The sequence below is a fragment of the Misgurnus anguillicaudatus genome, chromosome 19 (genome assembly GCF_027580225.2).
Source record: "Misgurnus anguillicaudatus chromosome 19, ASM2758022v2, whole genome shotgun sequence".
Lineage (NCBI taxonomy): Eukaryota > Metazoa > Chordata > Actinopteri > Cypriniformes > Cobitidae > Misgurnus > Misgurnus anguillicaudatus.
In genome coordinates, this window is record NC_073355.2 from 29,649,273 (window position 1) to 29,663,149 (window position 13,877).

A 13,877-nucleotide genomic window follows, 5' to 3' on the forward strand; every position below is an offset into this window, starting at 1 on the left:
TCATTTTGTCAGTTAGATGAGAGAATATTTCCAGCATAGTAGGTAGTATTTCAGTCCGGCGTTCTACTATGTTTTTCATATCTAGTATTTCTATTTGCGTATAAATGATTAAACGGGTCGTGTCAGGCAGTGATCAAAGACTGACGATTGCCTCCGTCATTCTAGGTGTTTAAAAAAACCTACACGTGCTTTCAAACTGGAAAGCTTCAGAAACATTGAAGTTGTCACACACACAAGACGCTCTTTGAAGTTCAACGATCATACTCCGTAGTTACTTCTCAAAAACGCTTGAGTTGGTTACATTCCCCGTCTATCAGAAGGATGAAAGTGTGTGAGAAATTTACATGGATCTTATCTTGTGCAAAAATACCCCAAAATGACTTTTAATTAGAGTCTGTTAAAAAACACTGGAAACTGCAGTGAGGTCTTTTGGGAGACTGTCTTATTATCCAGATATATCAGCAACTGCGTTAAAGATGCAATGCTTTTGCATGCTGCTATAACCCTTAACATACCAGAAACCAAAGAAAATATTATTTCTACCTTATATACGTTTATGCATTTGGCAGATGCTCTTATCCAAAATGACTTACAGTGCGTTCAAGCTATATGTGTGTGTAGGCGTGTTCCCTGGGAATCAAACCCACAACCTTTTGTGCTGTTAATGTAATCAAGTTTTAAAGGGACACTCCACTTTTTTGGGAAATTGCTAATTTTCCAGCTCCCCTAAAGTGAAACAATTGATTCTTACCGTTTTGGAATCCATTCAGCTGATCTCCGGTTCTGGTGGTAAAACTTTTAGCATAGCTTAGCATGATCCATTGAATCTGATTAGACCATTAGCATCACGCCTTAAAAATAACAAAAGGGTTTCGATATTTTTCCTATTTAAAACTTGACTCTTCTGTAGTTACATTGTGTACTAAGACCGACGTAAAATTAAAAGTTACGATTTTCTAGGACTTTGTTGGCGTAACATGGCTGCAGGCCCAATGATATTACGCACTGCCTGAAAATAGTCCCCTGCCATTGAAAGTTACCAGGGGAATTATTTTCGGCTGCTGCGTAATATTAAGCCATGGTACGGCAGAAGAGTCAAGTTTTAAATAGGAAACATATCGAAACTCTTTGGTTATTTTTTTGCGCGATGCTAATGGTCTAATCAGATTCAATGCATTGTGCTAAGCTATGCTAAAAGTGCTAGCGCCAGACCCGGAGATCAACTAAATGGATTCCAAAACAGTACGAATCTTTAAAAATCCGGTGGTGCACGTACAGTACGCGCACACACTTCGGATGATGAAAATTGCATCATGGACACTCGGACCCTTGCGTACATGTACAAAATGGACCATACTTCGGCCATTATGAAACATTAACTATTAAACTGTTATGTGACTGTCATTCCAAAGAGGTTCCTGTATAGTTGATGTGATTTGGGGTTATGTCTCATCAAACAGGTCGTTCACATAAGATGTCTGTCGGTAGACTGAATGTGAGTCGGCTGAAAAAATATATATATGTAGATGTTTTCTCTCTCCAGTAAACTGTATTCTCTAATGCAACACTCTTGTTCTGGCGCAGCTCCTTTGACTCACGCTGCCTGTGTAAAAGTTGTTGTAACTCTGACAGTTTCTCATGCAGACCTCCTCTTCCCTGCCTGGAGGGGCAGAGCTAGGCTTATTTGTCATCTCCAGCAGAAGCCCAATTTTCCCCAGCAGCCCACTTAGAGCTGCGAGCAGAATGGTTACAGGACCGGCCCCTTTATTAGACTGAATCACGTGGTACAGAATACAGCTCTGAAAAAAAGCGTTGTGTTGTTCGGCTAGGTATGCGCGCCCAGCACTGCCAGGTTTTGTTTTTTGTATGCGTGGTTTGCCTGCATGTGTGGAGGGCTGCACATCTTGTTTGAGAAACAGTGAAAGACTTCCTTTGTGGTTGTGCTGTGTTTTAAAGGCAGCCAAGTTATGCGACAAGCTCTTTCTTCTGTTCTTTGTCTCTTTCTCTCTTCTCTATCTGCCTTATTGGGATGAACAGCTGTTTTATTTCAGAGCTGATCAAAGCCCAGAAGCAATTTTCACTCAGTCTGTCAAATATCCAGATCAATTTTAATTCAGTCCGGTTCAGCATGGACTCCACCTCTAGCGAGAGATCACAAGGTGACGTGCAGGATTGAAAAAGGCTAAGAGTAAGGTGGATGGACATCTTGAGATGAACGTTTTGTGATATTTTTGAATTATTGTGATGTTTTTCCTCATAAAACATAATACTTCTTCTTATATAATAAATGAAATATATAAAATGTAATTATAATAGTTTTATAAGCTAGTAGGCAGTGTGTACTGCACATTATTCATTTAGCAAAGTCTCTTAAGCACTCGGAGAGCTCGATTTTTATTTAATGGTCAACTTAAAATTCAGACATGCGTACACACTGTGAGTATGAGGGTTGGATGCGGATCACTGGTGTCAGTTCAGTTTGATGGAGTAGCCTGCAGACAGTCACGGTGATTGATGGAGCTCCTCTCTGTGGTAGGAAAGGTCACAGTTGGGTTTCAGTGCCCATCCTGCATAACATAACCAGCTCACAGGCTCATCTTCTGTCTAGTTTGCATGTGACCATCACCCCAACACCCCCATCCTGTATGAACTTTCTGTGAGTCAGCCAGCAGTGACCCTGCTCAGACACCCAGAGAGAGGTCAGGCAGAGGGCAGCCTTTAGGAGGTGACCCCTGCGACCCTTGGGCACAGGTCGATGCAAACTTTGCTGACCTTCTGCTACAAGAAGGAAACATGCGGTGTTACTTACGGTCAGAATTAGCATAAACGTTCATTTATGATGTTTGGGACTCAACATTATACAGATTTCTTTAAATAATTTTTACAAACCTAAAAAAATCTTAATTTCTTATTTTATTCAAATATTTTACTATTATCAAATTTACTATACTGTATGCATTTTTCATCATTTTGTTATTTAAAATGGTTTTATTTTATCTTATGTTAAGCACTTTCAGCTTTCATGTGGTAGATATGTAATTTAAAGGGGACGTTTTATGAAAATCTGACTTTTTCCATGTTTAAATGCTATAATTGGGTCCCCTGTGCTTGTATCAACCTAGAAAATGTGAAAAAGATCAACCCAGTAACTTAGTTTTGGTAAACCATTCTCTGCAAGCATGTGAAAACAGGTAATTGAAATTTGGCTCCCCTTGTGATGTCAGAAGGGGATAATACCACCCCTTAATCTGCACTATCCAACCACGTCATTGCCATTTAGTGCAGAGATTGTGAAATCCCACCTAAAATAATTTTTTGTGATTTAATGTCTTTTTTTCATAAGGTAAAGAACATTCTGTGAAAATATAACACTGGTATCTTTAATATTGACATATAATAAGATCAAGTAAAAGATTGAAATAAACGTAAAAACAATCTTTTTAAACTTTTAATTTCAGAATTACATAATGTCTATTATTAGACTTAATAATTATTAGAATTAATAATTAGACTTCACAGACAGGGTCACTAATGTGTCTTAAATAGTTTATATTTCAGTAATTATTTATTTATTTTATTTTATTAATGGAAAAAAGAACAAACAAAACATCTGTTGTACTTGTTCATCAATTAAATAATTTATGAATTGTCATTTTTTGTTGAGAATTATCAATCATAGTAGTAGTAGTAGTTAATTGGAGACACAAACTGTGATGTGTCACTTTTGGTCAGAGATGTTGTAATTTCTGGCCTATCTTCTTGAGGCACCATAGTTTCCACTTCATCAACACACTGAACACATGCATGAGCGCTTTCATATCTCCATCCACGTGCATCAGCCCCCACACGTCCATTTCTCATCTGACCCATGCTGTTCCTCATCTGCAAGCCTTGTGACCCTTCAGGGCTCAGGCCTTTCAGCCCCAGGCTGAGTCAGGTTATATCCCCTGATGTCTGTAACAGCAGCCATGACACATCAAGGACTAAAGTATTTATGACTCGCCTAATAGTTGACTAGCAGTGTTTTCATTCTGCCTCAGTGCACAACAGGCTTCTGTTAGGATGCGGTTCATACTCACTCAGTTTTTGATCTTCTGCTGCTGCATGCCATTTACAGATTATGGATATTTGTGACCCTGGACCACATTACATCATCTGATTTATACATGTAAATGAGATTTCCATTTATGTATAGTTTGTTAGGATTGAACAATATTAAGCAGATATACGATTATTTAAAAATCTGCAATTTGAAGCTGCAAAAAAATCGCCTTTAAAGTTATCCAAAAGAAGTACTTCGCAACACATATTTCTAATCATAAAAATATAAAAAATATATTTATCCTAAGAAATGTACAAAATATCTTCATGCAACATGATCTTTATTTAATATCCTAATGATTTATGTCAAACAAAATCGATCATTTTACCCCATTCAATATATTTTTGGCTTTTGCCACAAATATACCCGTGCTACATATGACTGGTTTTGCGGTCCATGATCACATTTGTCAGCTGTTTCAAGTGTATCTGCTAAACAAGTGTCACTATTTTTATTGCTCGTACTTCTTTAATTAAAAGTCTAACCCTGGGTTGAAAGCTACAGTCTGCCTGACCAGACGGTTTTTTGTAAACTTTATTATTTCTGTGCAGTACTCGTGCATTAGTTTCCAGACTTGTGTAGTCAGAGGAAAATTAGGCCAGATTATGGGAGTGTTATTTGGTTTTATGTTTCATGTGGGCATTCTCAACCCAAACGCTTATTCATTTGAACCATTAAGGTGTACAGTTACATATAACTATAGCTGTCAAACAGTCTCGGATGTGAGCGGAGCTGCATTCCAGTGTTAGACTGTTTCTCACTGTGAAATTAAGTCTGTCTGATTGAAAGGTATGGAGAAGGTGATAATAAGGTTTTTGTTTAGAATGAGAATCGAGGAAAGACATTACATTTACATCTATGCATTTGGCGCAGACGCTTTTATACAAAGCAACTTACGGTGCATTCAATCCATTCTATACATGCATACGTTATTAGTTTGTGTGTTCCCTAGGATCGAACTTATGACTTTTGTGTTGCTTACACAATGCTCTACCAGAGGAATCCTGATTTTTTTTTTTATATATTTTTTTCTTATTTGTTGGTGTTTGTCTGTGTTTTAAGCAGTGGATTTATTTGCCATGCTGACCATGCTGTATGGGACAGTAAAACCCTCTTGGAGAAGTTTTGTCTGTAAATTCATCCCCTATTAGAATGACCTCTGCAGCCACACAAAACAGACGGATGTTTTTGGCCATTGTGCAGCATCCCTTGCTGTGTCGAGTTTAAAATAGCCCAACTTTTTAAAACATATCTGGGGACACTGTATCCTGTTAAAGGATTCTGTTATGCTCTGCCTGGCTGTTTTTTAATAGGGAAGAAAAAATATTTTGTAAATACCCCAAAAAAATCTCATGTAATGGAATTAGCTGAACCAAAAAGTTGTAATTTATATTATAAATGTAAATATATAGGACAGTATGTCAATTAGTTTTTTTTAAATACTTACTTTTAGATTATTATGAATATAGAGGTTTTTAAAGGAATAATTGAGGAGCTCAAATGCAAAAGCCGCTCAACGCCACCTCCTTTAAAAATTAGATGACGATAACCGAATGCTCGAGTCTTGGCATGTATCATATGTTCATTAATACCTTCGCTTGAAATCTGCTTAATCCCTGCCTCAGGCATTTCAGAAATACCAGTTTGGCAGAATCCGCTAAACGCCACATTGATTTTTCTGCAAAGTCCTCTAAGTGCACAGATGCGGAATTGGAATAACGCCTGTGGATTACATTCACACTTGTGTCCCTTGTGAGTACTTGGACATAAATACAATATGAATGTGGCTGTCGTGTGCCTCACAGCTCCTTCTAATGTTTGGTTCAATTTCTTCATTTTTACATTCTGACTTTTATCATTTGAAATGTTTCTAGTTGCAACTTTGATAATTTTTACTATGTTTTACAATATTTTTACAGCAACATTTTACTATGTCTTGTCCAAAGAAGTGAATTTTTGGAGGTTTTGCCAAAAATGCATGCATGCACTTAGAGGGTTTTGCAGTGAAAGACAGTCATATTGGTTAAATACCAATGAAAATGAACAGAGGGACATTTGTAAAAATAAGGCTTTTTAGTTACTGATGATTTGATCCAAAACGCGAGATCCGACCCGAGACACGATCGGGTTCGGGTCTAAAAGGTTTACATGTGCCTCGGACACGGATCGGGTATAATAATAGTGGCATCGGGTCTCGGGTAATCTAAAATGAATGTATTTTTGGCGGACTGACCCGGGGACTCGAACTCTCGTGTGTGCGTCAATGTCCTTTTCAAACCTCTCACAGGCTTGCGATATTGTGTGGCTGGCGGTAGGTACATTTTTCGTCGAGACAGACATGTCAGTCAATTTTAAATGTACATTTTAGAGGTTACCTTGGTGTCGTCATCAGATAAGTAAAACAAATGGAGCAGCTCGCCAAATTGGTTGCGAGACCAACGGGGTTTCTTTCTTTATTACTGCTGCGTGCGGGGCTGCAGACTGCACACACGTCAGTGCCGTTTACATTCGGGTCCAGTCGGGTAAAAAATAATTGCCACTGGTTCAGGGCATACTCTGGTCTAATTTTCTCGCGTTTGTCTCGGGTCGGGTCTTTCTTTAAAAAAAACTTATTTATGTACATTTCTTTGAACCCGAGAAGACCTCTAATGACGATGAAAGAGCCTGACAAAAAAGGCTCATTTACAAGAAGACATGGGTTTTGAATCTGAACTCCTCAGTTATTTACTGAAAGTGGTTTTGGACCATGAACAGCAATTTAAAATTTTACCTGAATAAATTGTTCGAGCATAAAAGCATTGCACAATTAGACAACAACATAAAACACTAAAACAATCAACATAATTATTACTAAATAAATAAACATTGTAAAACACCGGTCTCAAGAGTATAATGTGTATTTTTCAAATGCCTTGACTGTATGTGTTATGCGTGTGTGTGTGGCCCCCGATGATCTTCCCCATACAAGAAGCGGAAAAAGCGGCAGGTAAAAGTGCGCTTGATAAACGAGCGAGTGACTCCCACCCTTCCAGTGATGGATGATGCAAGAACGAGGGAGCCTTCCCCCGTCGAGATGGAGGAGAGAAGGTCTGTGTCTGCCGGGTGCTCAGCGGTGCAGAGCAGGACTACCAGAGCACCTTGGGAAATGACAGATTTTTGCAAGCAATCGATAGTCTTCTCCCCGGCATCCTAACTTACCTCCTGCGGTTGCTCAGGCTATTAATCCGAGGCCCTGTAATTTCCTCCTGAAAGCTCCTGGAGGAGGAGCAGCAGACGGGAGTGGAGTCAGCTCTAAACGCGTGCCTTCAGAGGGCTAAAGTGCTGGTGACGTGAGAGGGATTTGTCTTCTGGAGTTTTCCCTCACAAATAATACACTCACCCAGCTCACAAGTGAGCTACGATAAATGCGCTGCAGACAAATTGCACCGTAATGGTGAGGAAATGAGAATTGCATCAGTGCCTCTACTTACTTCCTGTTTTCATTTGCCTCGGTGTGATTTTTTTTCCTGTTTGTTTCCTTCTATTAATGTTTTTTTTTTGCTCTCAGTTTTCTCTGCCAATACGTGTCCTTTGCAGTTATACTTGGTGGACAGAATAAGATGGGAACAGTAAGAGGGATGGTGGTGTGCCTCGCATTAGATTACGCAATTTTGACCATTACACAATCGGCATGAGCAAAGTACAAAAATGTACGAATAAAACAAATATACTTTTGTCGCATTCTTTCGGACTGTATTCTGTTCTGTATTTTAAGTATTCAAGTAAACATTCAGAAATTGGATATCTAGCAATAGGGCCTGAAGTTTAATGTGGGATTGATGGGTATTACACACGATTTTAATCATTCCCGATCAACATGCGAAATTCCTGAACAAATGTATTTACTAGGGCTGGGTATCGATTTAGATGTTCCAGATCGATTCGATTTCGATTCACTAGCTATCAAATCGATCCGATTTTCGGTTCTCGGTTCGATTTTCGATTCTCAGGACGGCTTTTATACTCTTCTTAATTCAACTCAATAAATATATAGTTTTAATACAAATACTATATTTATAAAAAAAGAACAGTGAACATAAGTTTACAAGTGGGTAATTAATATAACTTCAAATGCATATAATTATGTTAAATACAATACAATTTTAATGAAAAATGTATGCTGAAAAAAGTCAGAACAGTCAAATTTCTTGATCAAACAGGATTAGGTTATTTCTTTTTTTTTTAAATTGATTCGTGGCCTTTAAAAATCGATTTTTAATCGACGATTATTTGAAAATTTGTTTCAAAGTTTAAAGTACTCAACAATACAATGAAACAAATGAAATAAAGCAACACATTTACACACAAAGGTATAAGGCATTAATATAAGCTTAACAATGTATTTCATCCATAACTATTCAGTCTCTTTTGGTTATGCTACTGTGTTACAACGATAACAACTGTGTTGGACTTTTGACATCACTAGATCATAAAACAGCAGACAGCGAATTACATTTTATTGTTTACACGTTTTCTTATCTGAACAAGTGTGACATTGAAATTGTTTCGGTAGCAGCCACTGATGTTTTGTCTTCATTTTCCAGGACGGCTATTACTCGCACCGGCCCAAGGAGAAAGTCCGCGTTGACAGCAACAACGAGAATTCCGTTCCTAAAGACTTTGAAAACATAGACAACAGCAATTTCGGGGCACGTTCCCAGACGCAGAGACACGTGCCCGGCAAGCACAAACAAAACCTGCTCGAGAAAGCCCATGCACAGCAAAATAAGAACTCCAATGAGGTTATTCAGTATGCACAAAGCAAGGGGAGCTACAATCAGACACGAACAGATTCTCATCGGAGAGCCAAAACCACCCTCAGCCCGCAACAATCCCAGCAGCACCGGCACCACCTGCAGCAGGCCAAGAAATCAGCCCCGCCCACCGCGGACATCAAGTACGACCAGCCGCCCAAATGCGAGATCAGCGGCAAAGAGGCCATCTCCGCCCTTTCTCGTGCCAAGACCAAGGAGTGCCGGCAGCAGATAGCTGAGGTTTATTGTCGCCACAAAGAACGGCAACTCATGCCTGAGAAGGTCACCCGTTATTGCCCCATAGAGGGTGAGTAGACTCTCTTTACGCTGCATGCTTGATGTTAACTTAGTGTTATGAAACTTCAGCAAAGCAGTGAAATCAGATTGTAGTAGTGGTGGGTGGTCTTTCATCATGGTATGACTAATTTTATAATCACGGTAGCCGCATGTGTCATAACTCCAAAATTTTATATATTACATGACATTTTTTTGTCTTATTTCACTTTTTTGATATAATAAAAGAGATGAGACAAAAACTTTATGGGGATAAGGACGACTGGACAGGATATGTCCTTTCGGGATCCTACATAAAGGGCTTATAATATAACCTTGATATCTTTAATATTGACATTATATATTGATATTAAGTATTGTCATGTGAGAGATTGAAATTAAAGTGAAATCAATGATTGAAATCAAACTTTGATGCTCCAAATCAGATTAGATTATAGATTATGACACTTTAGTATGAATATGCAGACAGGGTCACATGTTAGTAACTTTCTTTACCTACAGTAAGTCTGGCATCAATAAATCAAAGCTTTATGGCTCAAGTGCATACCCATTATAGTCGACATGAAGGGAAATGTTTGAAATTTAGTGGAATTTAAGATAAATAATGGTAAAAATCATGATGGTTTTCCTGAATTAATTGCCATCCTGTCTTTATAGCTTTATGGAAGTAGCGTATTAGGAGTCTGGCGACAGACATTCACAGCGCTTGTAATTACAATCACAGACAGGCTGGAAATGAGATTCTAGATTTCCGCACGAGGTTAGACGGATGTAATTGCGGTACGGTGTCTTTTTTTCTTCAATCTCCCGTAGCTGACTACAGAAAACATATTCACGCAATTATGCAGTGCTCAGTCGCCTGCACACAAATCAGGCCTATGGATGCGCTCAAATAGAACAGTGACAGATCCGCTCAGGGCGCCGAGTCTCCGCCCGGAGAAGCTTTCGGAAACCAGAATGGGTTTTGACAGATATGACAGGGACATCACCACAGAGACATGAGTCTGGGATATGCGGACGGTGTGGGGGGTGGAATGGAGCAGGGCTCTTCTATTTCCAGCATATACCAGCTATACCACATGGATGGTGCTTGTATGTATTTATAAGCTGTAATTGCACAGTATGGTAACAGGCGGCAACTTTGATGGCAAACATGTGAGCGGTTTGCCGCACTGATGCCAATTAGCATGGCGGCAACATGCTCTTGAAGCGAACAGCAGGTTTTTAATGAACATTTTTGGATGAATGAGTTTCAAATGTGGCCCAGGCTGTCGGACATGAGTGGGCCCACAAGGAATCGGCACTTTTTTATATTTCCTCTGTTGATTGTGAAAGGGAGTCTATGACATGTATTTAAATATGGTAAACAGTGTGTTAAACAGAGGGGTAGACTAGTTTGGTTACCTGACTGGTTGTTTTCTGTGAAGGTAAGAATTTTACAGCTCTTATATGTCATGATTGCATTTTATCAACATTGAAATTTTACAATTAAGTTTCAATGTCGTCATAAATTATTTTTATGTACTTCAAACTAAACTAAAAATTCATTTTTCAGGTTGGTCCATCCAATGTGCATTTTAGAGTAAATGTGATTGGCTCTTTTAACTTAAAGCCAGGGCTTGTATTCCAACAGCCGCCATATAGAGGTTATGCACATGACGTCACCTTTGGCGAAAGTGACTGTGGTTATGCCCACTGAGTGGCAAAAGACAGAGTGGCAGAATTTGTGTACAGTGTAAAATCAGCGAAAACACGGAGGAAACGCGTCTAAATGGGAAAAAGCTGTTGTGTGATACACTGTACTAACAGATTAACAAGAATTCGGAGCTATTGTTTTACAAACTGCCAAAAAACACAGAAAGGGGAAGTAAATTGATCGTTCATGCTAACGTCCACAGACCACAGGTGGGTTGATAAGTTGCTGTGGTTACTATCAAGCAGAGGTTTTACTTTCTACATAAAAGTATTTTTTCAAGTATTTCTATTTTATCCGTGTTTGTCTTTGGGAAGCATACATTCCAAAGCATATTATCATAATTTTTACTCTTTTACATTTCATAAATACAAGTTTTTGTTTTACATTTAGTATTTAAGTACATTTACATACTTTTATTCAAGTTAAAGTACACAGTTGTAATGTTATTAGGTATTAAATACATTTTATTATGCAATATAAAAGAATACAGTATGATTCTATGCTTTAAATGTAGTGAAGTAAATTTTTTCCCCATACAAACACCCTAATAAGCACAGATGCTTGGAAAATGTAACTAATGTAACTAAGTATTGTCCACCTCTGCTATCAAGTCCAACTAAATTCAATTTAAGCTGATAATAGTCAGTTTTACTGGCATTTTCGCAGCACCCGCTATGAAAATAAGCCATTTTATTGAACGTTTACCACCCAATAGGGTGTGGTCACGTGGAAAAGTGACATCAATGCATACCCTCTATTAAGCGATACAGTGCCCCCCATGTCTTTTCTTGTCACTGATCTGGCCTGCTCCTACAATATGCTCTTTTTTTTACAGTATTCATATCAACAGCCATATGAATGCATGGCAAGTAATAATAAACAAACATGCAATGGAAGAGGAATGTGCAGGATTTCGTTAAATGATGGCTTTTCAAATTCTGCGAAAATCTGCAGAGCTTTTTGTGGCCCTTCGTGGGTGCAAATTATATGCAGGCTTATTCAGAGTAAGTGGTTTATAAATAGAGCAGGGCCAATATTTCATTAAGAACATGGGGATATATGATGGAATGAATCCACACCATAAACACAGGGGACACAAGAGGGGTATGGTGCTGTAATTGCTTTTATCTAAGGACCCCCAACGTCACCTTACCTCCAACCAACTAGAGTCGCATGAGGACCATGAGCTGCCCTTGTCCATGTTCCATCTAATTGGGCTTTTTTATTGCATAGTACCCCATGGGTCAGGTCGTGTCAGCTCACCTTACTTTGGCTTGGTTAGCTTTTACATTCAGTTTAGTATCACTTCAGAGTGGGAGGGATTATAGGCACGTCGTTATATTTGCGCTGCGTGAAAGCGAGCGTCGTTGAAATGCAGTGTTTCCCATAAATTCATTTATTTGTCAGTCTGCCACAAAAGCAAAATTGACCATCACAAATAGATGTTTGCACATTACTTTATCACTACCTCTGTCCCACATTTTTTTCACCGCTACAATGGAGTTTGGGAACTTACAACAAAGCACAGATGAGAACAGGTTTGCTCGAGACAGCGCAAACACGAAGGTAAAGCTAATGACAAAGGTTTAGCAATGACGCTGGTAGTGACGATTCTCTCAGACCAGTCAGTGATCTACAGTGTTTTCACCTCACGTTTTAGTATCACCTCAGTTCACTTGGAACCTCAACCGAGGTGGTACTAAAAAATTATTGGGTACTATGTACTGTACCCAGTGGAAAAGCCCCCAAAAGTGAGCCGACCCGACCCATGGGGTACTATGCAATGGAAAACGCCATACGAATTTAGGAGAACAGTGCATTTCAGGACGGTAAAGACAGACTGTGCTCTCAGATTATAGTCATTACCCCCACCGTGGCCCATGGCTTCAGTCAGCATGGCCTTGAGCCAAAACATAGTGCCTTCAGTGTAATTTCATACAAGCTTTTAAAATTAACCTGCTAGCCTGTAATGAGTAATTCAGCGTGCCCTTCTTTAGAAGTGGCAGGCTATACTATGACATGGAGAGAGAGAGGCAGCCCGCCACATATTTATTCTGTGGGCATTTTTAGAAAGCCACAAATGACCGTGGCTCAGCCCTTGTGGTCTCCTCTGAGCTATTTGTGAGTGCTGAATGTATGTCTGAAGGAAAACTGGGATGGTGTCTTATATCAGCCATTGTTGAGATTGTATCAGTGAAACGCTTATAGGCGGTAGGTGATCATATTTTAAAATGTTGCAGTGTACCAAATGAAAAGAGATGCCTTTAGCTCGATTCAAGAAAATGTTTCGGTTTCATCTCAGACCAGAGAAGACATAGTTTGTGTTTATTGTTTGCCTTGTAATGTAGTGATTTTTAACTGGTTGGTTACAAGCCTATATTTGTTTTGTTGTAAATTGATATGCCACTTGGTAAAAGATAACCATATCAAAGTAATAGTTCAATTAAAAATTCTCTCATAGTTTACTTACCCTCATGCCATCCCAGATATACGACTTTGCTTCTTCAGTTGAACCAATTAATAATTTGACATTAAATCTTATAGGTTCTTATTGTGTCTTAACTGAGGGTCAACTTTCCGATCTCTCTGATGAAGCCAATACGGAAGTGACTGAAACTGCAATTGATCGACTGGCTGCTAGAGGCTGGCTCCAAAAGGGAGTCAATTCCCAATTGAGCCCCATGTTAAAATGCCCAACTTTACAGCAGAAAATAATATGTTTATGTTTTTGTAACTCATTCGTTTAAATTATATTAATTCTGCATAATTAACGGGCACTGCTGTCACTACTGTCAATCTAGGCGGGTGTGGTTTTAGCAGCCAGCCGCCTCCGCTTCACCCACATCCCGCCTCTTTAAACATTTTCGGTTATCCGCGAGTAATGCACAGACAAGATGGCACTGGTAGGCTCTGCCAACTATTGGCTTCACAAAAGCTCTTCACAAACCTATGGGTGACGTCACGGACACTATGTCCATATATTTTACAGTCT

The 13,877-nt window shown here is 39.0% G+C and overlaps 1 protein-coding gene across 2 annotated transcripts in view; it reads left to right on the forward strand.

Moving 5' to 3' along the window:
- xylt1 (xylosyltransferase I) overlaps positions 1 to 13,877 on the forward strand; it is a 102,111-nt gene that overhangs the window by 56,339 nt on the left and 31,895 nt on the right. For both annotated transcript variants that reach the window (XM_073857387.1, XM_055194191.2), the window contains exon 2: positions 8,686 to 9,202. In XM_073857387.1, the coding sequence (XP_073713488.1) occupies positions 8,686 to 9,202 (517 nt within the window). The remainder of the gene's footprint in view (positions 1 to 8,685; positions 9,203 to 13,877) is intronic.